Raw genomic sequence first — 24,448 nt, 5'->3', positions numbered from 1 at the left:
TCCTCCCTAAGCTAGAACACAAACAACCCCACTCAGGTTTCACCCTGTGTAGGGTTTCTCCTTTGGGTGTAGCTCAGTTCCATTGGGACAGTGAGCACTGGATCCATGTGTAAGCATGTGTTACTTATGGGCGGTACCTAAACACACAAAGAGTGATAGAAGGAATGTCTGCAAAATGTCTGATCAGTGTCAATTGCTTTGGTTAGCATTCAGACACATCCTTTTTTTGGCCATCATGCCACCTCAGTTTGACCCAGCCATATGCAAATCAGTCTCAACCTGACTCCAATAGCAGCAGACCAGAGAGAAGAGCTCCCTCTAATATGTTTTTTTTTCTAATGAGGGGATAAACAAGAGTTTGGATCAATCTGTATTTTGAGACTACTCTATGAGAATGGATTCTGAGTTTGGATTAAAGGAGTATTGATTGTGTTGGAAATGGCAATCTTGTGCATGGTGTCCCCCAGATTTTTTGCCTTGGCTGTTTTGCTGGCTGTACACCTCTGTGCCCTTTGCCCCTGCTAGCGAGTGGCAAAGTGCCTGTGCTTCCTTTCCTTTCAACATGATGACATTGGCATTCACCTAACTGACACATTTACATTAGCTATAAGCCCCTACAGACAACAGAGTGTTCCCAGGGCCTGTAAGTTAAATGTCACCAGTCGTTTCAGCACCCGTTGTGCCACCACTGCAGTGCCAGTGTAAACATGACTGCAGGCCTGCCATCTGTAGCACAACTGCGCAGGTGTAACCTGCCAAATAACCCCTTGTAGACAGGTCTCAACCATCATTTTAAATATTAACAAGTCACCCCAGAGTCACAGAGCACAGTATTTAAAAGAAATTACATGCAAATGTTTAATGTAAAACATGGCCTTACAGTAAAATGCCCTAAAAGCTATTTTCACTGTAGCAGAGTTGGCTGTTCTATAGAAAAGCATTAGTATACAATATTAGGTTTAATAAATGTTATCTCCATATAGGAAACTGTTAATGCCTCTTTCTTCCACCACCATATACTACCTGTCCCTTTATTTCTCTCTAATAGGTTTGTTTTCATCCCTGATTTCAACCGTTGTCACAGTTTTTCATCTTTTTCCTCCCTTTTTCTCTCCTTTTCTACCTTTCTCGCTGTTGTTGTGAATCAAAGTCAGAATATCAAAAATAGGGCTCAGTCTCCAAACATGAGTACCGGTGTGCCCCTCCCTCTGCAACTAGCTTAAATTAAGGATTGCTGTTTGAGCTGTTCTGTTAGGGCTGGACTATTCTTTTTGTGTGAGACCATTGCTGATTTATATATGTTGGTCCTTATATGTAATTGCACAGACTAGATAAGAAACAAAGGAATGCTAGCCACTGTAATTCAAAGTGAATATGAAGAATTCTGACTCTTTCATGCTCTTAGTGTGCTGTGGTGTAACTCACAAGGACAATCCCCAGTCACAGGAGCTATCAACCATAATCTCCAGCACTTAGTACTTACCAAGTGCAAGGTTCTCCACCTCAGTCCCAGGCTTTCAAATTAACTCTGTATTGTCCTATGACCACCTGCCTCTTTGCAGAATCCAGCTCTGCTAATGTACATTTCCCCTGACATCCAGCCATGTGAAAGGCCCAATCCCCCACGGTTCCAATGGATTTCTTTCCCAGGACCTAATTTTAGACATGCCATCCCTTGCCTTATAGAACGGTGTAACCACTCAACTTCCTCACTAGATCGCCTGCATTAGTGCCTCTTGGATTTCAGTGTAAGAAATATTCCTACACAAGTATTTTCTTAGCAATATCATTATTGGCTCTCATAATAAAACATCGAATGTGTAGCATGAAATAAAGCCCAAGAACCCAGCCAACAACTTACTCAGTCTCCTATTAGTACTAACAGTTTTGCTGATGCATTTTAATCCTGGGCACTCAGCCTACACCCGTTTACCACAAATAACCTATCCTCCCATTTAGCTATGTTCTTTGTTTGCCAACTTGATGACTTCCTTTGCAGGAGCTCCATCTGGTCACTTGAGTAATAAATTGCTGTTCTTTTTTATTTCAGACAGGGTCGGGCAAGACCTACACCATGGGCACAGGCTTTGACATGAGTATAGCCCCGGAGCAGGAAGGTATCATCCCACGAGCCATCACCCACCTCTTCAGCGGCATTAGGGAGCGTCAGCAGCAGGCAAGAGAGAAGGGCGTAGCGGCACCTGAGTTTAAAGTCAGTGCCCAGTTCCTAGAGGTAAGAAATGATCCAGGGCTGCACCAACTGGGACATTTTGCATATCAAAGTGAGGAAGGTGGGCAGACTTGCCAACGTAACGTTTTATTAGGAGATTCATGATTTGTGAGTGATGCAGACATGTGCTTATGATTATCGGCTATACCTTTGTTATCTTACCATTTTCCAACATAAATGTGCTAGAAGTGCCTCAACAATATGGAGACCATTACACATTTGTTGTAATGATCTATTAATATAACAGTCTTTTCTTTTAGCAGATACATCTTCCAAAGAAAATATATGTGCGGGTAATGTGAACTTGTTGATGGTTAAAGTTGAGCTAATTTAAAGAAAATATTTTTCATAATGTATGCGGATGATTTTACTAAAAAGATATATATACCCTCAATCCAATTGGTATAGTAAAAAAGATTTTTTATTTAAATGTTGGCACTTTGCTCTTCAGTGTTATTTGAAGTCTTTTTCAAACATTAATGTTTCTTAGGGCAACACAAAAGACATCTTACTCATTTTGTATCTCAAAAAACTTACTTCTGTTTTAAACTCTTAACTTTACTTTTCTCACTTATATTATACATGTTCTAATGCATGAAAGGCCCAAGTGATTGAAAATGCTTAATAAACTTCATATAGAGAACTGTCTGCCCATTTCGATGGTTTCCAGTTCTCTTTTCTGTCCACCACTGTTTGGCTGGTCCTGTGTCTGTTGCTTCTTGACATCCATGCTCTTGACCTTATGGGGGTCATCTAAGAAGAGATTTGAGATGTAGTTTCCGTCCCTTCTACTGCTGGTGGAATCCCCTAGAAGCTGCTTTCCAGCACATGTGATTTACCAAACCAGACTGCTGCTCTTTCAATAGTTAGCAATCCTTTTGCTTGTGGTCGTTTTTATACCTGATTGTTTTTTCCTTATATCTGCTGCATCGTCACCCTTTTAATAATTTTTAAAAACTGGCAGTGATTGCCTGAGTTCACACGATGTGACACTGTGTGATGTACCTTAGGGTTTAAGTGCCGGGGATGTCACTCCCTTTATCCCTATGATATACTAAAATCATCCCGACCCTTCACTCGTATTTGTGTATTTTCTTTCTTTGGGTGTAGATGTTATATTCAAGTGGCGGGTTTCTTTTCCTTGTTGCTGTATTTTTGTTTCTAAAATAATGGGAAAACTGAAAAAGTCCCCTGAAAATTAGAAGCATGCTATCCTGTGTCCAGGTATGGCCTATTGGACTACTTGTAATGATGAGCAAGAGGAGAGAAAACAAGCTTGCCAGTGCTGGCTGGAAACATAATTTCAAGGGTTTTAAGATACAGTATCAGCTACGCTACAGTAACACAAATCTCTGTCTTACCACATGGTGTGTTTTTAGACATTTTAATTTATTCATTCGTTTATTTTTTAGTATGGCTTGACAGCCCAGCTCTTTGAGTGACATATGGTTTCCAATTATTTAAATTGTTCATAAAATGAGCTTTTGCTCCCACTCTATGAGGATTTTCCTGACACCTCATTCTTTTGACTGGTGCATCATTCCGCCTCCTATTGAGTGTTTGCTTTGTAAAGCTTGAGGAACTATTTCGCAACACACAAGTACACTAAATAATCACCTAGATTTTTGTTTTTATCTCTTAGATGCAATCTATACAACCATATTTTTGCTTTGTTTTTTCAAAGCAGCTGTTTTTTAAAATGTTTTCATCAGACCCCAAAATTAAATCCAAAAAGCATTGTTGTTGCCAATGCTTGCCCTGAAGGATTCTTATACTCTACATTGATGTATCATGCAATGTGGGCAGAGAGGACACTTACTCCATAGGGACACATTGGGCATATGTTATGTTTTACGGGGACTGAAAGAAAACCTGTCACAAATAAATATGTATTACGTTGTAAAAGACCTGATAGAAAACTTGCTACAAAAGAACATATGTTATGTTATGAAGGGTCAGAGAAAACACCTGACCCAAACGGGGTTGAGTGGGGGATTTTGTTTTGGGAAAAAAGATAACAGGTGCTACTGAGGCACCTGTAATGAGAACCTACGGCTCATGGGGATCAATGTTGTGTTAGGGCCAGAAAGGACACCTGCTCTATTGTGGACTAAAGTCACTGGTCTGGGGAGAGGAAGAGCTGCAGGAGTGCTCTGCATGACAGTGGCAAGGTGACAGATGGTTATGCCAATAGCAGAATGCCACTATTTGTTGTCCTTTTTATCTCTGCTTACGATGTCTGAAAATGCTCTGAGGCATAACATTTTATACATCTTTTATAACACTCTTTTAAAATGTTTTTAAGATGTAAGGTAATTTGCCTTCTAGGTTTAAATTTCTCTGTTGATTTTATATTAATGACCTTAGATCAATGTCTAAATAAATAAATTCAGTTGTTTGCTCTGGAGCCCCCATGGGCAGTATGTTAGTACAGTGGAAGATAGTGATATAAACAAACACCGCTCGGTTTTCACAGGCCCCTCCCACCAGCAGCCTTCGAATGGGAGGAAAAAACCCTTCTCTCTCTAGAATAGATAGGATTAGACTATCAAACGACTGAAGGGTCCAGCACACTATTTGTTACTATTATTCTAAAAACATTTAGGACTTAAATATTTCATCTTATGGAAAAATTGTATCAGCAGTTCAGTGAGACATTACTCCATTACAGCATTCACAAACTGGCATCTATGGAGTGCAGTGGACTAAGTGGCAAAAGAATCAGAAGACAACCACTTGCCTGAACGTAAGAAAGCACCAACCTGTCTCTGGATATTCCCTGTGGCTTCATTTTTGTTCTAATAAGTTCCTAAAATATCTTACTATTGCTTGTTGATTTTACTTGCTGGAGTCATAGCTGTCAATAGGTCAAAAATATGTATAATTATGTTTGTGCAGCGTTTTTATACCCTAAGTTCTGCTTCGCACTTTCCAAAGAATCTGTAGTAAAATAATTTAAGGTTTCAAAGTTTTTCTTTATATTTGGCAAAAGGTTCCTTGACTAGAAAATTATGAAGTGCAAGGGTGGGCTTTGGTTTCTCTCAAAAATCCAACTTAAAGTTATTCATCGAAGCTTCAACATAAGTTTGCAAGTTCTTCTGAAGAAGAGGGCTAGCGGCAAGAAAGATGCTCCATAAAGGATTAAGGGCCATATGTACTTAAGCATTTTCCCATAGACACAGAATGGGTAAAACCCTTTGATACATCTGGCCCTAAATGACAATGCACGAAGGTTGATGTAATCCTTCAATTGCAATGAGAATCTCCCAAAGGTCATGAATATGTCTTTCACTTGTTTTCATTGGTTTGATGCTGCTAAGCCAGATGCTTTGGACAAGTGCCAGGGCATAGGAAAAACATACAGAAGGTCCTAGGGAAGATTCCAGAGTATACAAAGAGAACACAAACTGACAGCTGGGGATAGGCAATTGAAAATAAAGAACGAGCATTGGAAAATTCTATAGGTCTAGCATTGGCTACCAGCCTTTTGGCTTTGTCAGTGCTTGTTTTGTAATAGGTTTTGCAAAGCGTTATCATTGGGAAGGTTACTGGGTCTCATCCATGTCAAAAGAGAAAACTGGCTAAAAGCAAAAATTACCACATTGTGTACGTTAAAAAAAAGGGGGGGGAATTTTGCTATAGGACTAGGTGCTCACGCATATTCACCAAATAATATTTATGAATCAATTACTAATATCACTGTGCTCCTGGAAGCAGGGTCCTCCCAACTCCTCCAAAATCTCTCAAAGAGAAACAGACAAGATACAAAGGCAAATCAAAGGCACTCATGCAAGTAATAAAGATGTTAGTGTCCGTGTTTTAAATTATATAGCATGTTCTTCTTGTAGTCTGAATTCACTCAATACAAATGTAGTCAGTAGTCAGCAGCTTGAATCCATTCTTCTGTTTATTATTTGGGATTGTCCTCCTTGTCAGTGGTCAAAAACAAACAGCCAACAGCCAACACGTGTTTCGTCATGCGAAGGGTATTCCCACTGGCTTCCTCAGGGCTTGGAAACTTAATTCCGGAATGTTAATGATCCAAACATATAAGACGTATATTCTGATCAAACTCCTCGCAGAAATGCTTTCAAGGTCATCTTAAACAGTAATTTCCGAAATGATGGTGGTCCCAACAGCTAGGAAAATATTCAGAACCGAGCTCTACAGAGAGATCCCTTTACGATCATCGTTAAGTAAGAAAAGACGGAGAACTTCATGACTCAGTAGCCCTTGCATACACGCCGGTAAAGGGAGTGAAAGTCAAAACTCCCGTCATGAAGTTCTTCACTACAACATGTAAAGGTTAAAAGTAAGCACTATGACTTGGCCAGGGCTTTTGTTCTTACAGCGTGCGAGGGGGGCAATACAGACCACAGAGAGTGGGAGCTGAGATGGAAGAATCAACACTGACAATAGGAGGGTGGGAGATAGCAGGGAAGAATCAGCATGTCCAACAGGAGGGTGGGGGAGTTGGTGAGAAGAAGAAATATTGACAATTGAAGCACCATGGATAACAAGAGAAAATAAGCAACAATAACAACAGGAGTGTGGGGTGGAAGAAGTAACATGGACAACAGTTGGGTGGGAGATTACAACACAACACAGACAAGATAAGAAGGAACACAGATGTAGGAGGGGGGGCAAGCAACAACAACAGAACAGGGGAAGAAGAATGAAGACAAGGGACACTAATTAAGATGAAGTAATGAGTACTTTGTCCATGCTCCACAGAGGGGAGAAACGAAAGAACAGGAAGTCGCTGGCCAGTTATGAAGCAGCATATAAAAGTGACAATGAAGCTAATGAACAGTAAGCAGTGGGCAGCACTAAAACCATAGCAATAGAATCTGAGCAAGAGAAATTGAATACATCTGATAACAGTAAGGCAAAAGTATCAATGACTATTCACGAGCATGTGAGTAACACCTCACTAACCATTAATTAGCATGAAGATGTTGGACTTCATGTAAATGTTTTAGTAACTCAAATTTGGAAAACATCTAACTATGGTGCTATCAAAAATAAGCAGCAGTAAATAATCATTTGCAGATGGTACCTGAAAAACAAAAGACAAATAACAATTCACAACTCATACATTTGCCCAATTATTATGTTAATCAGCAACAACGTCTACTCTGTCAGGGGGACGTCAACATCAGGCACCAACATTAGGATAGGAACAGGTAGCGTCAGGATAAGAGTAGGGGAGATGGTTTAGACTCTGGACTATAAGATACACTAAACCTTCTAAGCATAGATGAAATGATTGCAAGGACACAGAGCAGTGAGTAATTGTGATTTATTCCTATGTCCGAACGGGATGGAGACCCAGAGCAACTGCCGTCAGCACCGCTCTTCAAAAGAATGTTTGTTCTTGAAAGAATCTCTCCTCATGAGCGCAGCGCAAGGCTCACTCACGAGGAATAGACATTACACATCCCCCTCCTTCATAATAAATAAAAAAAAAAGATAAACAAATAAAATACCAGCAGATAACAGCCCGTAAGAATGAACAAGCATAACAAACTATACACCAATTTACATAGCACACTCACTAAACCTTTTCGGCAACCTTAACTTCTCTTTGTTTCACAGAAAAGGCCTATTTAGCGGGATAGAAGGTTCAGAAGGAACATCTGCAGTTAACTCATGAGCAAAACTCTTAGAGTCAATGCACTTAGGAACTTTCAATACTTTGTTTCTATTCCACATATTTCCATCACTTAATAACAACGAGTACTCATACATTTTGACAACTTTCAAAGGCTCTGAGAACTTGGAATCACACTTATTGACCTTGCCTCCTCTCAAAACAAGAACTCAATCACCAAACCTAAACACATCATCCACACCTTCCCACTTGACTTTCTTCTATACAACATACAACACCCATGGACACCAGAGCTCTATGTTTCCTTCCCCTCATTGCTTCAAATGAGGATAACCCTGTCACGGAATGCAGAGTCGTCCAGTATGACCAAATCAGATCTTTCACAGCTTTACGCCAGCTTACCCTACTACTCAAGGCTAGTTGCAAATTGTCTTTCAATGTTCTGTTCCACCTCTCTACCAGACCATTGCTCTGGGGTTAATAAACAGATGTTCTAATGTGTTCAATGTCATATCTTTCCAAGAATTCAATCATGACATTAGACGCAAATTGCACCCCATTATTAGACACAATAGTTTCCGGTACTCCTTCAGATTCAAACAAATCAATCAAAAACTCTACTACAACATCAGTTGTGACATTTTCCACAAACTTTACTACGGGCCATCTTAAAAAGTAATCAACCACAACCAGAGCATACTTAGGTATTTTGCCTAAAGCACATAGCGGTCCCACGATATCAATTGCAACTTTCTTCCAAGGTCCGTCTGAGTTATCCGAATCAATGGGAAGTTTTTTCACCACTCTCTGGGACTTGTCACTCCATGCACACAAAACACAATCTCTGATGTGGTGTTCCACATCCCTGTCTACACCGGGCAACCAATATTTCAACCTGATAAGCCTCTTGGTTGCACTCATGCCCAAATGTCCTTCGTGAGCAAGTTTTAACACCCGTCATCGCAACCCAACCGGAACCACAAATTGTTCCCCTCTCATCACAAGATCATCCACGACAGATAATTCAACACTCACTTGGCAGAAATGTTCTGCATCCGCAGAAGCACTTCTTCTTGCTGGCCACCCTTCACATACATATTTCATAACTTCTTGCAAAACTAGATCTTCCTGTACAACCTTTGACCACTCCTCATGTGAAATTCTGCCATCCGTAACATGACAAATATCCACATTAACAGTTTCTACCATTTCCTCATGTTCCTCACCCCCTTCTACTTCCCCATTTGAAGGCAACCTGGATAAACAATCAGCTAACAGTTATGCTCCAACATCCTCATCACCCACAGGGCTATCCTGGGAGTAGCTCTACCTGCCCCTTTCCTGGAAAAAACATCAATTATGGTTTGATGATCAGTCCTTATCACAAAACTGGTACCCCATACATATTTCCTGATATAATTAACACCCCACCAACAAGCAAGAGCTTCTCTTTCAATGGTGGAGTAATTATTTTCTGCATCCTTCAAAGACCTGGAAGCATACGCAATGTCTCTTTGCCCTCTCTCACCTGTAGCAATACGGCGCCTAGGCCAACAGAACTGGCGTCCGTGTTGATAATGCTCTGATCTTTTGTGTCAAAAGGTTTGAGATGCTGGTGCAACCACAATCAACTTTTTCAGTCCCACAAATTCTGATTCACAGTCCTCACTCCACACAAATCGCTCCTTCTTACTCATTAACTTCCTCATACACTTTGTTTTGTCAGCAAACATACCAATGAATCTCAAATAGTACTCAGCCAAACCCAAAAATGACCTAAGCTGATCCTTGTTCCCAGGAGAAGGTGCATACTCAATGACAGACACCGACTTCAATTTAGGAGATATGCCCTTCTGGTCTATCAAATGACCTAAATACTCCACCCCAGGGACGCCAATTTTGCACTTCTCCAGTATGATAGTTAGTCCGCCATCTTTCAGAATGTCAAGCACTCTCCTCATGGTACAATCATGCTCAATACGATCCCTACCAAACACAAAAATATCTTCTTGGAAATACGTCACAGAAGGAACATCTTAGAACAGATGATGCATGGCCCGCCGGAAAATGGCTGCCGCAGAGGCTAAACCAAAAGGCATGCACTTGTACCTAAATGCACCTTTGGGAGTAATAAAGGATGTTAGTGCACGAGAATCAGGATGCAGTACAATCTGATGGTAAGCAGATGATCAATCCGGAGTCGAAAACACTTTGGCCCCCTTTAACATATTCTGCATTTCACCAATATTAAGCAAAGGGTGCCTATCAACCCAGATGGCTGCGTTAAGATCTCTGAGGTCCACACATAAACGCAAATCCCCATTACTCTTCCTCGCAATAACCACTGGAGCCAGCAACTCGGATGCTTCAATCTCCTCAATAACATCCTGATCACACCACTTAGCAAGTTCTTGTCGCAATGGTTCTCTCATAACAATAGGAACGGGACGAGGTTTATGAGCCTTGGGAATGGCTTTTTATTTCAATATAATCCAGTGCATGAATCCTTTAAGTCTGCCCAACCCCTTCCTAAAGACTTGTGGGTACTCTTCCACAAAAGTGTAGTTCTAAACAGTATTAACTTTGGTGTATGCACCCAAAACTTGTTCGGGGTGGTTAGGATCCAACCGAATTCCCAGATCCCTTTGTTGCGGCCAACCCAACAGACTAGCGTCATCTTCAGCAAAATATACTTTAGATGTAGCATTCACGCCCTGAGACTCCAGACTAGCCTCCATGAATCCTACCAAATCAATAGCCTTATTTCCAAAGGCTACTAAGCTCACGTCAGGAGGTTTGATTCCTCGACCTGAAAATTTTGACATGTGCTCCTTCCCAATTAGGGTATATCGTGCACCTGAATCTGCCATCACTCTTATGTCTACACCATCAATATTAATGACACAATGAGGACAATTCCTTCTCACACAACCCACATCCACAATTTGCAAAATATGTTCTTGACCAACATCTTCAATATTGTTACCCTCCACAGAGTTCACCACCCCTTAAGCTTCCTATCACCAAATTGTCTTCCTTTGCATACACGTGCAAAATGGCCCTTAGCTTTGCACCTCCGACAAGTTTGGCCGATTGCAGGACAACGTGGGTCAGATGCTAAATGTCTCTTTAAGCCACACTTGAAGCATGTCATGTCACCCCATCAACAGATTTTGTAAATGCATGCAGCTGATCCGTTCTTTTAGATTTGACTTCATCTAGATAAATAGAGTTTACTGTTCCTGACGGAGTTGACAATTCTTTTAGACCTTCATCAATTATCTCTGCTCTTTTCATTATGTCAATTGCTAGTTGTAAAGTTAAGTCTTGCATGTTGAGTAGTATATTTTTGTTGTTGTGAGTCTTTAGAACCAACTAGTCTCTAAGCATCTCTTCTTGGAAATGTTTGTAGTTGCATGTGGATGCAAAAGCTCTCAACCCAGCCACATAACTTTCCACTGATTCACTAGGCAGTTGAGATATTTTTAAAAACTTAAACCGCTCCACCACTACATTCCTTTTCTTTTCTTTTTTTTTTGATCCTCATATATCTTCCAAATTTCCCTTACATGACCAGTAGGGGGGGGACTGAGGGAGGAAGGGAGAGGCAAGGTTCTCACCCACCTGCACTCCTCCAAACCCTGACCTCGTCACCCTTGTCCGGGGCAGACCTTCCATCCAAAACTCTGGTGCGGAAAGCAGAGGGATGGATATAACCATAGGATCACCTCTTATCAATTTTTACCTCCCCACTTCCCAACCAATGCTTCAACGGATTCCAAAATCTGGTCCTCTTACAAACTTTATAACAATCAAACTTATAATAATAAATTAGAGAATTTTGCCATGAAAGTAGAGGGGACAGGGCTGATCCATTTCCTACAAATCTCCCTTCTCGCCACAAGCATCATATAAAACAACAGTTTAGCTCTATCTCTACCCATCTTCCGTGTCTCATCTGAGCAGCCGAACATCACAATTGACGGTCTTACCTTTGGGCTTGAGGGAAGAATGTCATTAACTGCATCCCCCACCTCTTGCCAAAACGTACGAAGTAAAGGGCAGTCAATAAACATGTGTAAATCATCAGCTGATGCAGAACCACACTTCTTACACCTCACCACGTTGTCTTGTCTCAGCCTGGACAATTTTTTGGGAGTTCAGAAGGCTCTGTGGATAGAGAATAGATGATTTCTCCTTAACGCAGCAGGTTTGGCAGTGTTATACAAAGGTGTAGTAGATACATGCCAAAGTTCTTTAGGCTGCGGCTCCGGCAAGCACACCATCCAGATTTATTCCGGGAGGTTAAATTCCCCATCCACAATATCCAGCATCAGCCAATACCATTTCACCACTTCCTTCTTCATCGAGGTATCCAGCTGCATCTGGTCCACCAGTCCATTAGTACTTCCAACTTCCTCTGTTACATTCCCAGCTCAGGACTTCATCTAAAGGTATTTGAACTTAGACAGCCCTCCTCCTACCTCAATATTAAGATTATTAAAATCTCTAAGTTCACCATTAAAAAAAAAGATGTTTCCATTGCAACCACCCTGCCTCTTTTTTAAAATCAAGACGTTAAACGGAACATCTCTCAAATATTGCACCAACCTTTTCTGCCTACTCTTTACCCTGAGACCATTTACATTCCAGGACAGGAGTCTCAAGTTCTTTATTGCCATTTTCCAACATCCAAACCGCCTACCTTCTTCCACCCCACCCCCCATCCCTCCCCACCCCCCCAGCTCCACCTACCACATTGAGGATCTTTTTATCCCATAATATACTCCCCACCCAGTGCTCACCATCATCACCCCTCCCTCCCTTTCCCCCCAGACTGCCTACACCAAAAATAATCTTTTTTACCACTATTATACACCCCACCCAGTGCCCTCCTCCACCCTCCTCCTGCACCCCACCCAATCCCCCTCCTTCCCTGGGAACCCACCCAAACATTGACCTGACCTAGGTCAGAGGAGGATCACTGCTCCTAAGTTAGGACCTTACCCATAGTACCTCCCTACCGGGGGAACTCTCCAATCTTAGGTTAGACCAGCCTCATTCCTACCTTCTTTCTCAATTTTCATAATCAACTCGTCCACCTCCTTCCAGTCCGTAAAATTACACATCTTATTATATACCATGACTTTTAAAGATGCAGGAAATATCAGCTGAGCCGTAGCCCCCAGTTTTCTCAGAATATCTATTCTTTTTCCCAGCTCCCACTGTTAATTCAAAGTCACACCGCAAGGTCTGACCTGATTTCAAAAGGGGATCCATTTACCAGCAACGATTTCTTTTTTAGCGCCTGGGCGAGAATATGCTCCTTCAAGGAGTATGTCTGAAAATAAACTAAGATTTTCCTTGGTCTGACCCTGTTGGGAGGCATTTTAGCCGGAACCCGGTGCACCCTTTGAATGTCTTTAGCAATGTCTCCCTCTGATATTTCCACATTCACCTCTTGCTTTATCAGACGCGCCATAAACCCTTTTAAGTCACCTTCTTCCAGCCCCTCCGGGACCCTAATAAACCTCAAATTATTCCTCCTCAAATTATTTTCCAGGGATTCCATTTTAGCCATCACCCCTGTTTCTCCTTCTTTTAAATATCTTATCTGCTCCTTATTTTCTTCCACCGCCATTCTTAACTCCTCCAAAGCAGCAGTATGACCTGCCAGGTCATCAATTTTCTTTCCCAGATCTTCACAAAGACCCCTTATCTCCACCTGATTAGCATTAGATGTCTCAAAGCCACACTTCAATTCCATAGATAACGCTTTTAACATATCCGCAATTGATTGCTCATGATCCTCTCCGACAGGTTGGAAAACCTGCACTGCATTCACTTCTGCTTGCCTCTCTATGGAATTCACAGAAGTGGGTGCTGTAACATACTTCCCCCATCCACCCGGAGGTCTGAGCTTCTACCCTCTGGACTAGCGGCAAACTCTAATCTATCCATTTTGTCCAACTCTTGCTTATTCGTCCCTCCGGCTAACACCCTGGGAGCGCCTGGCAATAATCGAAAATAAGACCTAACTGAAGGGGTGACACAAGCTCTCCTGTAACTCAGCCCACTAGCACTCTTTGCATCCAGTTGCCTCCTAACAGAACTGTTATCTTGCTCTGCTTTACTTCTCACAAAAGACAATTTCTGGGGTGGGGGATCAGACTTTCAATTTCAACTTTTTTCTTACTTTTCTTAGCGCTACGGAGGGAATACGCTACTTGGCCAACACAATTTTTAAATACCACCTTCCCCCCTTCTTTCCCAAACCCCACCTGACCCTTTACCCTGTCCACCATAAGTTCTAACAAAGTTTCTACAGTATTTAAAACATAAACCTGAAAAATCCTTCCAGTCTTGGTGCTTTCCTGCCAGACTCAAAAGTCCCCAAGTCCTCAACCTGCTTAACAATCCTGAAGCACCTGTTCTTCTTGCTTCCACCAATATCCACACTAGGAAACACGAGCTGCTGCCTCTCTGACTCGGTTGAGTTTCAGAGAGGCACTCAGCAACGGGGCAGCTCCGTGCTCCCAAGAGTGGTGTCTCCCCGCCAGCTCCTTCGTCGTTGCAGCCCCACCAGATAAAAAAAAAAACAGATAAAAAAGGAAAGAACAAAACATTCCCCTTCAGTCACACTTCAGCCCCCGGTAAGGATTAAATTAACTTCGCAATATCTTTTCAGGAGCGGCGTCCTCCACGACCGTCTCCTCAGACGGCCACCATGTTCCCGGCCACCGCTACATTCCTTTTCTTGTCAAAATTTACATATAACTGTTCCATAGCCAGGCCATACTTATCTCTGTCTTCTGAGTCTTCATTCCCCACATCAGGCAAATATTTAGAATGCGTCTGCCTTCAGCTTCTAAGCAGTGTTTTAACATGGCAAGTTTCCTAAAGGATGTGAAAATATCACTTCCTCAAAACCCTCTTTCCAGTCCTCCCATGCCGTGATGGGTTCACCTGGAGAGTTGAGGAAAAATGCTGGAGCTGCAATCCCTCCATATTACAATATATATATATATATATATATATATATATATATATATATATATATATATATATATATATATATATAAATGTCTCTTTTTATGAATGTGGTTTTTTTTTCTTAAATTATTGCTGAAATCTGAAAGTCGGCACAAAAACGCACAGTATGTATAGCAGTCAGTAGCAGACTTGAGAATGTTCAAAGTGGTAAATTGTTCCTTTTTATGAATGTTGTGGCAGACCTTGAATTCCTGAAGACATGCTGGTTTCCTAGCAACTAGGTACACAGCTGAAACCATGCGTATGCGGCTTGGTAAAAGAAACAACAATCCAGAAATACTGGAAACTCCCTGCAGAGAACAAAACCATGCCCCAAGTCGACTTGATCTGGAGGCTCTCCAGCACCTTCCAGATGATACTGTCAAGACCAACCCTGCGCAGCTGAAATGCGGCGCACGCCTCACCTCTCTTGCCGCTGCAGGGCCCGGGGTCTCCTCTCCTCCCAGTCGACGAAGTCAGAATCGGAAGTCCCTCGTCGCCCGTGAAATGATCGCAAGGACACAGAGCAGTGAGAGAAAGTGGTTTATTCCTATGTCCGACCGGGAGGGAGGCCGACAGCAACTGCCGTTGGAACCCCTCTTCAAAAGAATGTTTGTTCTTGAAAGAATCTCTCCTCGTGAGTGCAGCGCAATGCTCACTCACGAGGAATAGACATTACAATAGGTTCAGTATTGAACAGACATAAATTGATAAAGTACCAGAATGTCAATAGACTATCTGGAAAAACATGAAGTGCCGAAATGACAGATCATAAAGTAAGTCTCTGGAACTTAGGATACAAATCCGAGAACATCAGAGTAGGAAAAATACTTGAATGATGAATAAAAAATGGCTTCAGAAACCACAGTGACTGAACATTAAATTAAACCTGTTAATTGAAAATGATTGGATAAAGTATGAGATGAGAAAGTTATGATCAATCAGAACATTAACAGATATCAAAATTATATAAAATGTATGTTTCAAGCTCTTCTATTTGCTGTTATTCCATTGACGAAAACAAAACAAATACAATTGTATCTTGCACATCCTCTTCTCTGGCTTCATCTGTTGACCCTTTGTTTTCCTACCACCGGAATACAAAGTCACAGGAAAACGATTACAAAATATGGTCCCACACCATTTCTTTTCCTCGAGGAAAGACATACGAATTAGAAACATAGCTACAAACAATGAAGGCAGTCAGTCTGTGGAACACACTAGAAACATTCTATACAAACAGCTTTATACAATGACCTTGCATCTGCTTCTACTACGGTCCGGTAGAGGTCACTAAATACACATTTAATTCTAACATTTATTTTAGTAAAGAAACACTTTTCTGAAACGACAGAATAATGTCATCAGCTTAAGTTAGCGTGAAAAACAAAATATAGGCCTTACACTCTATGGTGGCCATTAAGTTGGTCACAATTCTCGGAAACACATTAATATAATCAAATGAATTCACACATTGGTCAGTAAGTATAATTACGTAAAGACTAAACATTTATCAAGAAAATCTCAGCTCTCACAGTGTGAAAGACAAACCGAAACCAGAGGAGGGGCCATCACACCCTGTAACAGGACGAAGTGTGACGTAATGTGATGGCCAACAGAAATGTTCATTTAGTGAAATCGTCTGAGAGGGAACTCAGCACACAAAGGAGGGACATTTCACAAAATTCACCAATACAAATGAAGCATTTAAGACAAGCCCAACAAAGAATGTATAGCTAGAGTGGGTGTGGTTAAAAGCCCACCTAGAGATTATAACTGGCCAGATCGACCCGCAAAAGGGCACTGAGAGGAAAAAACAGGATAGAGAAAGAATGAAGGCTTCCTTCTTTCTCTCTTGGCAGCTTCTTTTTCCAGTGCCCCTTTCACTTTTGGTTTCACTAACTTTTTGATCTTTTTATTTTCCAAGTTAGTCCCACTGTCAGTATAGTCACCCACAACCTGAGTTTTCAATGAAAATATATACTTTTTCAATAGTACCTAAAAAAAAGCTCAGGTTACGTTGGTAGCTTTTCGGGCATCTCAAGAATAACGTATTCCAGCTTTTATATTTCATGAGGACAGGGTTTTATTGGCTTTAAAATGTGATATCACATCAATAATAACATTCTCAACTAAGGACAGGCTTTTACTTTTAAAATTAACACTCATGCTGTGTCCAGCATTAAAATAGCAGAGAGTTAGGGGGCAATGTGTGTGGTAAGGGCCAGTGATGCACATTTGCCAAGAGCCAGGCACAAATGACTAATGTACATCTCTGAAATGCTAGGTACAGCCTCAACTTCTCTGTAACAGGATCTGAACAGAAGAGCTTGATGTGTGCATTTAATTTAGCGTAGTCAGGTGCACTGCAAGTTACATTTGAGTTGAACTGGCAGGACTGAGCGTGAGTGACATTGCCAGACCAGCAGGAGGTTTGCAGATTAGGGCTGAGGTGCGGAGCCTGAGCCAGTGCGAGTCCCTCTGCTGCAGTAACAGGAGCTTCTGTAAAGCGTAGCATTAAGGTGCATTTTCAGAGGTGTGGCTGGGTCTTAGACTCTCAATGGAGTGAGTGGTGAGCTCTAGGTATGAATTTAGGGGCATTTATCGTGGCTCAGTACTGAAAGAGGTCCTGCTGGTCTGGTTTGAGGTGTATGGGAAGAGGTGTGAGTGTCAGATTTGAGGTGCATCGGATGAGCTGTTAGAGAGTATTAATACTAGACAGCATGGCCTATTTCGTTTGAAGATTGGTTTACACTGCCAGAGCTGTGTATAAGTATCAGTGTAGGAAAAGCAGGTTGTACAGTATGACAGAATCAAGGTGTACTGAATGAGCTGTGACTTAGGCCCTCATTATGATCTTGGTGGTCGAGCACCGCCACGCCGGTTGTGGCGGTATGACCACCGACGGCATGGTGGTGCTCGACCTCCATATAATGATGCAAGTATGGAACTGGCTGCACAGCAGCCAGTTCACTACCACCCACTGCCAGGGCTGAGTCGACCGCCAGGCAGCCACCATCAACCCAGAGGTTGACCATAGACCGCCGGTGGGATAATGATCCATTTCCACCAGGGATTTCCTGGTGGGATACCCCGCCAGGTAATCCCTGGCGGAAAGCATACTGGTAATTTTCATTCCTGTCACCAGTATGTGACACTCCAGCCCCCCCCCCACGTGCCACAACCCCCACCCATCCCCCTAAGCCCCTAAACCCATCCCACAGCCCCCGAACCCCAAAAATCTAAACCCCACACCTCCTCCCCCATCTCCCTGTAGGCCCTCCCCAACCCCCCTCAAAATCCCCCACCTCCCCACCCCCGTTCAGGACCCCCCAACCCACCTCCCCCCCACAAAAACATGCACGCATCCACACATGCACACACTCATTCACACCCATACCGACACTCCCACACGCCCTCCACCCCCAAGCATACACCCACACATCCACACATATGCACACATCAACACCCTCAGTCACACATGCACCCATTCACAGACATACACACATATACATACACGGAAACACACATCCCTCCTGCACACACACACACCTGTACAACCCCATGCTCACGCTCAATCAGTCCACACAATCACACACCCTGCCCAATTCCTTCTCAGACAGCACTTACCTTTTCCGTGGTGCTGTTCCGGGAGGGAACGGGTTCCCTGGATGATGCTCCGCCGGCAGCGCTTCGTCTCCATACACTACCATGCCTATTATTGCATCATAATAGGCGTGGAGGTGTCTGGCTGACGTGGCAGTGAGGGTGGAGCAGCATCTACCTCCTCCACCGACCGCCAGTATGGCATCGGGCAGTTCACACCGACATCAATGGCGGTGTGCCACCAGGCATCATTACATGCACTGGCGGTCCTGCCGTGGCGGTGATCTCGGTGGTCCACTGTTTGGACCGTCGAGATCATAATGAGGGCCTAAGCCCCTGTGCAGGATTAGCCAGGTGTGCTGCAGTACATAAGTGAGATGCATTTGCACAGTTGTGTGTGAGGCATAGCACAGAGTGGTACAGGTCAGAATAAGGATGCACTGGCATCAATACCCTCCTGACCCTACTATCCACCATCTTCAGACTCCACTCTATTTCTTTTCCCCTATCACATTTCCTTTCTCTCTTGCAACTCCTTATGCCGTCTCCCTTTTTACCCTCTTCCACATCTCCACAGCCCTCGAGTCTCCCTCTTCCTTGCCACTCTCCACGGTCCCCACTGCCTTTTCTGCTTTCCCTTCTGGCCCTTCATCTCTCCTTCTGCACTCCATTACTCCCTTCCCTTCTTCTCCCTCACACACCTCAGAGCATTCGTGTCTTCCTCCTCTCACTTTCTTCCTTTTTGCCCGCAATGTATTCCTGCTTTCCCGTCTGAGCCTTCCCCCTCGTAGCCCTTACTTCTCTCACCATCTGCTCCCACAACTTCTCTCACCATTCCCTGCCCGCTGCCTTCTCGCCTTTCTGCCCCTTCCCCTTCGCCAGTGAGCTGCAGACAATCACTGGCTGACCACGGCCTTGATTTATTCATGTAATGCTCTTATTTTGTTTGTGGGGAAATCATTCCCCCTGACTATCGGCAGAACCGTGGCTAGCTCACAAACCAGTTAAAGATAAACAAGTTAAAGAAGTTCGAAACTTAGGCTTACTCCTCGATGACCATCTTACACTGGCGCCACAGATTCAAGTATGGTCATCCTGTTTTTTTCTCCTTAAGACGCTGAAAAAGAGAAAAAGTTGACCCCCTGCCTAGACCAAATATCTCACACACTCATGATTAAAGTAGTAATCCTGTCCAGGCTCGAGTACCATAATGCTCTTTACCTTGGTCTCCCTTCCCCCCTGCAATACTCCATTAATAGACTAAACTGAATTCAAAATGCTGCTATTAGATTAACCTTTAACCTGCAAATAACAATCTAATGTTTCGATCTACACGAAACTCGTTAATTGGTTGCCTGTGACCGGGCGAATCACTTTCAAAACAGTGTGTATAGTACATTGAGTACTTCGAGCCGACTACAAGCAAAGATCCAGATTCCTAAAACAAATAGGTTTAAACACTGACAACTCAGGTCTGCAGGAAAAAAACGTACTTATTACATCTGTCAAAAAAAGTGGAAAGGACGTTTCCCTTTTTGGTTGTAAACATTTCGAACACTCTTTCTCTCTCACTAAGATCATTAGAAAGTGTTGTACTTTTCAGAAAACAGCTGACAACACTGTTATTTTCATAGTATTTTATAGAATGCTATTTGGATGTTTTAGCTCTTTAGAAATACATATATGATCATTTTTCCTACTAATTATTTTTCACTTTAGGTTATTCTGTGCACGTTACTTTTTTTCCGAGCTTAAAAGTGAGAGCAACTCAGGAGAGGCGAGCAAGTTGCGGCATTGTGTAAACGGGAGAGAAGTGAACCGAGCCATTTGTACTAAGATGTGACTCTTAAGCTCTCTTATCTGCTTGCTGCACTTGAGGCTGCCTAGCGCCAACGCGGGTACTCTTGCATCATTGTGCAAGGATGCCTGTGTTATGAGCAGGATTGTTTTTTGTGCAGAAAGGGCTACTTTATGCGTAAAAACATTCCTAAAACGTAAGTTGCCCTTTCTAGGCGTGATGCAGAATTCATCACACACAGCAACAGGAAGTAACAAGGAGACTTAAACATATTTCTCCTTGTTACGCCATGGTCATGGTGACATATAATTTGTGTGCAATCCCAGGTTTAATGTTTTCTGTAAATCTATGGTTGTGCCATATTCCATGGATGGATGTACTGGAATGATGCCTACCACTATGAAATGTATTGCAACACAGCACAAACTGCTACGTGGTGACATTCCTTTAAAAAGTCATACAAAGTGGTCCAAATAAAATGTCCTACTGCCTGGCTTTGTTAATCTTACTTAAGCCTGTGTGTTGCCTTTCATCAATCACCTTGTGTGATGCTTGGACAATACAAAGGATTAGGAAAACTGTCCCAAAATCCACAGAGGAAACCTGTTAAACTCCAGCATATCCAACTAGCTGACAGTTTTATGCGCTGCAAATTTCAAAATCAGATCATATTTCGGGGTGCCAGGTGGAATTATGGTGTGGCCAGGCACCTGTTAGCACCCCTCCTCCTCTCCTACTCTGCCTAGGGCATTGGTTCCACTCCTGGGGTCTTCTCTGCACTTTATGCCGTTTCTCGGTCCACTTTATGGAAGGTCTCTGACCACAAGACACAGCAGTAAGGCAGGACTCGAGCCTCTTGCAGAAAGCAGAAGTGCCACAATACGCAGTGGGAACAGGCAGTGGCTTTCTTTCTCCGTCCTGCTGCACACTTTTCTTGGTGAACATGCAAACAAGTTATCTCATAATTGCGAGTCTTCACTTTCAATAAAGGCCAGTTAAAAATAACAGCATGATAATATGGCTTCTGTTATTCCTACCGCACACTTTTGCCCAGTTGCACTTGCACTCCGATCACTTGTAGTCCTTTGTTCTCTTTGTATAATTTTTCTATTACTCGTGCACTACTTTTATCTTTCGTTGACAAATCTCCAAACCTAAATTTCCCAACACCTAGGAAAGCATCGCTCACTAGAGCGAGAGTAAAACATGACTTGCTGGCTCCCGCAGAGGTCCAACCAGTTCTATAGGTGTTCTCTCAGACTAGAACTATGAATTCACATATAGACTTACTTCAAAATAGAATGCCTTTCCATAAAACTGATTCATTTTTTTTATTAAAGTGAGTGTTTCTGTTCTTGTAGAGCTAGCTTGATGACAGTCTATTTTTCCAGTTGGTCGTAGAATCAAATTCTCTAAACAAAATTATTGCTTTCAGGAACAAAACATAGTTTGAAAAGAGAATAAACAAAAACACAACTTTCCCCTGTGACCCAAAAGACACACAAACACAATCAACTTCACTGCAAGCATCCATTTCTCAAATAGTACTTATCCAAAGGGGCAGCAGATATCTTCTGTCACACGGTCGCAACAACTATTGGTTCAACAAAGAGAGCACCAGCCAAGAGTAGGACACAAACACAGCATTTACAGTGACAAAGACTAAGGCAGCAGTATCTTTCCTCACATACACCCAAGTAAGCAGCTTGGCTTATTTTACCAGCACAGTGCAGCATGACCACTGACCAATTGCAGTTTATGGCTCCCTTACACAGACACGAGGCCTAGGGCGAGCAGCTACGTTGTAAGCGTCAGACCACCTTTCACAAATAGTCACACACAGTACAGCATTAGCAGCACCTCCTCTCATGTACATAACAGGTATTATAAGATATTACTGGTTCCAGTGTTCCTATAATATAGTATAAATGTATGTACCTGATGCAAATTCCTTAATTACATTTCACTTTTTCAAACTTAAAATCTTCCACCTCAAATACCTGCGCACAGTAAAGAACACTCAGGGCTTTGGTCACATACAAGTAGCACGTGCAGCATGTGTGGCAAACAGGCAGGCTTCCTTCATACACAAACCAGTTACAGTAGAAATGGTAGTGCACGCTGCCCTCATGAAGAATAGAAACCCACAGCCTGGGGAGCGGCAGTGCCAGCTCCGTTCAGTGGCACAGCACGTACATACCGCACAATATGCCGCACACAAGCTCGTTCAGTAGTTGCTTCACATATTGTCAGATTGTACACTCTACATATCCTCTGGGGAAGGGATCTCCCCCTAAACACTGCCCGCGCTGTCTGGTCGCTGCATGGGCTCGACACTTTGATGCCCCCCAGATGAGGACAGGTCCACGAGCAGTAATTGTTTGCAGAGGCTGCGGTTACGGTTTTCCTCTTTGCTCAGGCTGTGCTGGAAATGATTCCCAGCTGTTCTGGTGCTACTGGGAGAGTGAGCTCCAGGTTCTCTGGTTTGGTGACTCAGGAGCGACTTTTTAGAAGTCGTCTTGTGAAAAAGGAAAGGGCCCTCTTACCTGACATGTGCTTCCAATTTCTCCCGCATATGTTAACGCTCCAGACGAGGAGGAGGACCTGTAAAAAGAGTGAACTTCAGAGAGTCCTAACTTGTGTTCCCGCTAGACTGCTGCACTATTGAAGGGTTGCAGGCGGAAGACTCATTCAGGGAGACATGCAGCATTGCTCAGAATAATTTCAACAATGTGAAGTGTTGTGGAACAGTAGGGCCCTCCCCAGGGTCCCAGGAGGATTCCATCGTTGTCTCCAAGGGATGGCTTCGACCAATAGCGGTAGGCAGGTAAGAGGTGTGGTACATCCATCAGACTTCCCTAATACTTCTTCGTTCCTTAATAGTTACAGTATACAGCAACAGTCTTGATTCTGTGAGGCAATCACCCTGTGCTGTGGCCGGTGGCTAGATGGAGATGGGCTAGGATTTGTGCTGCCGTTCTGAAATCCCTAACAAACAAGCATCATTTCACCAAAGGTGTGGAATTCTTTCATTTGCCAGAAGGAAGTTGTTGTTTTATCTCCCTAACTTCACAAAAGACCCAGCAGGAGTGGTCTCCACAAAGAAAAAAATATTTTTTTCTTTGAAATCCTTCACCCACCAGAGTTACCCCTTGGTGGCATGCTTCATCATTAGGTTCCTCCCGTTCCGCTGCGGAACAGGGCGTGCTACAACCTGCGTGATACACGGGAGCACTTTCATTTTGGAGTATTTTGTCAATATGTGGGGGGGGGGGTCTTTCAGTGGTTAAAAATACCTGCCTCCTAGCGGTTTAAATACTTTAATGGATATTCTAGTGGCTGTATGATTAAAAACGGGGTGGGCATGTGGAAGTAGGGTATATTAGGTATCTGCCTCACTGGTCTACATGTTTCAAAGCCTACCCCTAGGCTTCTCAGCAGGATCAAGGATGACTCCCTGGTACCACCCCTTAAAGAGAGATTAAATGTACAAGCACTTACTTTGCATGCTAAGGATAGAGAATACTACACCTATCTCCTGTGTTGACTTCAGAGCATTACCTGTGAAGACAAAAGAGACACAACTAACGTGCCCCAGGACTATGCTGGGCCAAAATTAGGTTAATCTACTTGCAGGTGAGGTGCCAAGACTCAGCAAACGACACCCATAACATGTGGAACACTTGTGATTCTTTCTTAACGATCAAGTGATGGTTGCAGATAAGTTATCATGATTGCATACTGCGATGTCTATGAACAGAACAAGACATACTTAACACATAACATGTAAAGCACACCTAGAGTAACACACAAGGTTCATGCATAACATACATAGTAGTTTACTGGCTCCGGTATCATGGATCCACCAGGAGGGTGGGGTATTTATAGTCACACTCTGAAGATTTCAGAATATAATTGCCATTAAAATAAACTCCTCTGGTGGTCAGTATGTGGATAAATCACTTACTTTGCCAAAGAGACACTCCTGCCTCTTTACCTACATTTCACTTCCCCGGGGTCCCAATATTACCGGTGTCCCAGTGGATGGAGTCCTTGTATTCCAAATGGGGGCTGGCTCAGTACGCTTAGGCAACATGCTCCGACTTAGAGATACGCCGTGGCACAGTTTGCCGAGACTGCTGACTCGAATAAGCATACAATGTGCTTC

General features: G+C 42.9%; 1 protein-coding gene across 3 annotated transcripts in view; it reads left to right on the top strand.

Moving 5' to 3' along the window:
* The window catches only part of KIF21B (kinesin family member 21B), a 357,661-nt gene that overhangs the window by 109,415 nt on the left and 223,798 nt on the right, over nt 1-24,448 (top strand). For all 3 annotated transcript variants that reach the window (XM_069238888.1, XM_069238887.1, XM_069238886.1), the window contains exon 3: nt 2,051-2,233. In XM_069238888.1, the coding sequence (XP_069094989.1) occupies nt 2,051-2,233 (183 nt within the window). The remainder of the gene's footprint in view (nt 1-2,050; nt 2,234-24,448) is intronic.

This window comes from Pleurodeles waltl, chromosome 6 (assembly GCF_031143425.1).
Source record: "Pleurodeles waltl isolate 20211129_DDA chromosome 6, aPleWal1.hap1.20221129, whole genome shotgun sequence".
Lineage (NCBI taxonomy): Eukaryota > Metazoa > Chordata > Amphibia > Caudata > Salamandridae > Pleurodeles > Pleurodeles waltl.
The sequence above is the reverse complement of the archived record's forward strand: the minus strand, read 5'-3'. Positions and strand labels throughout refer to the sequence as shown.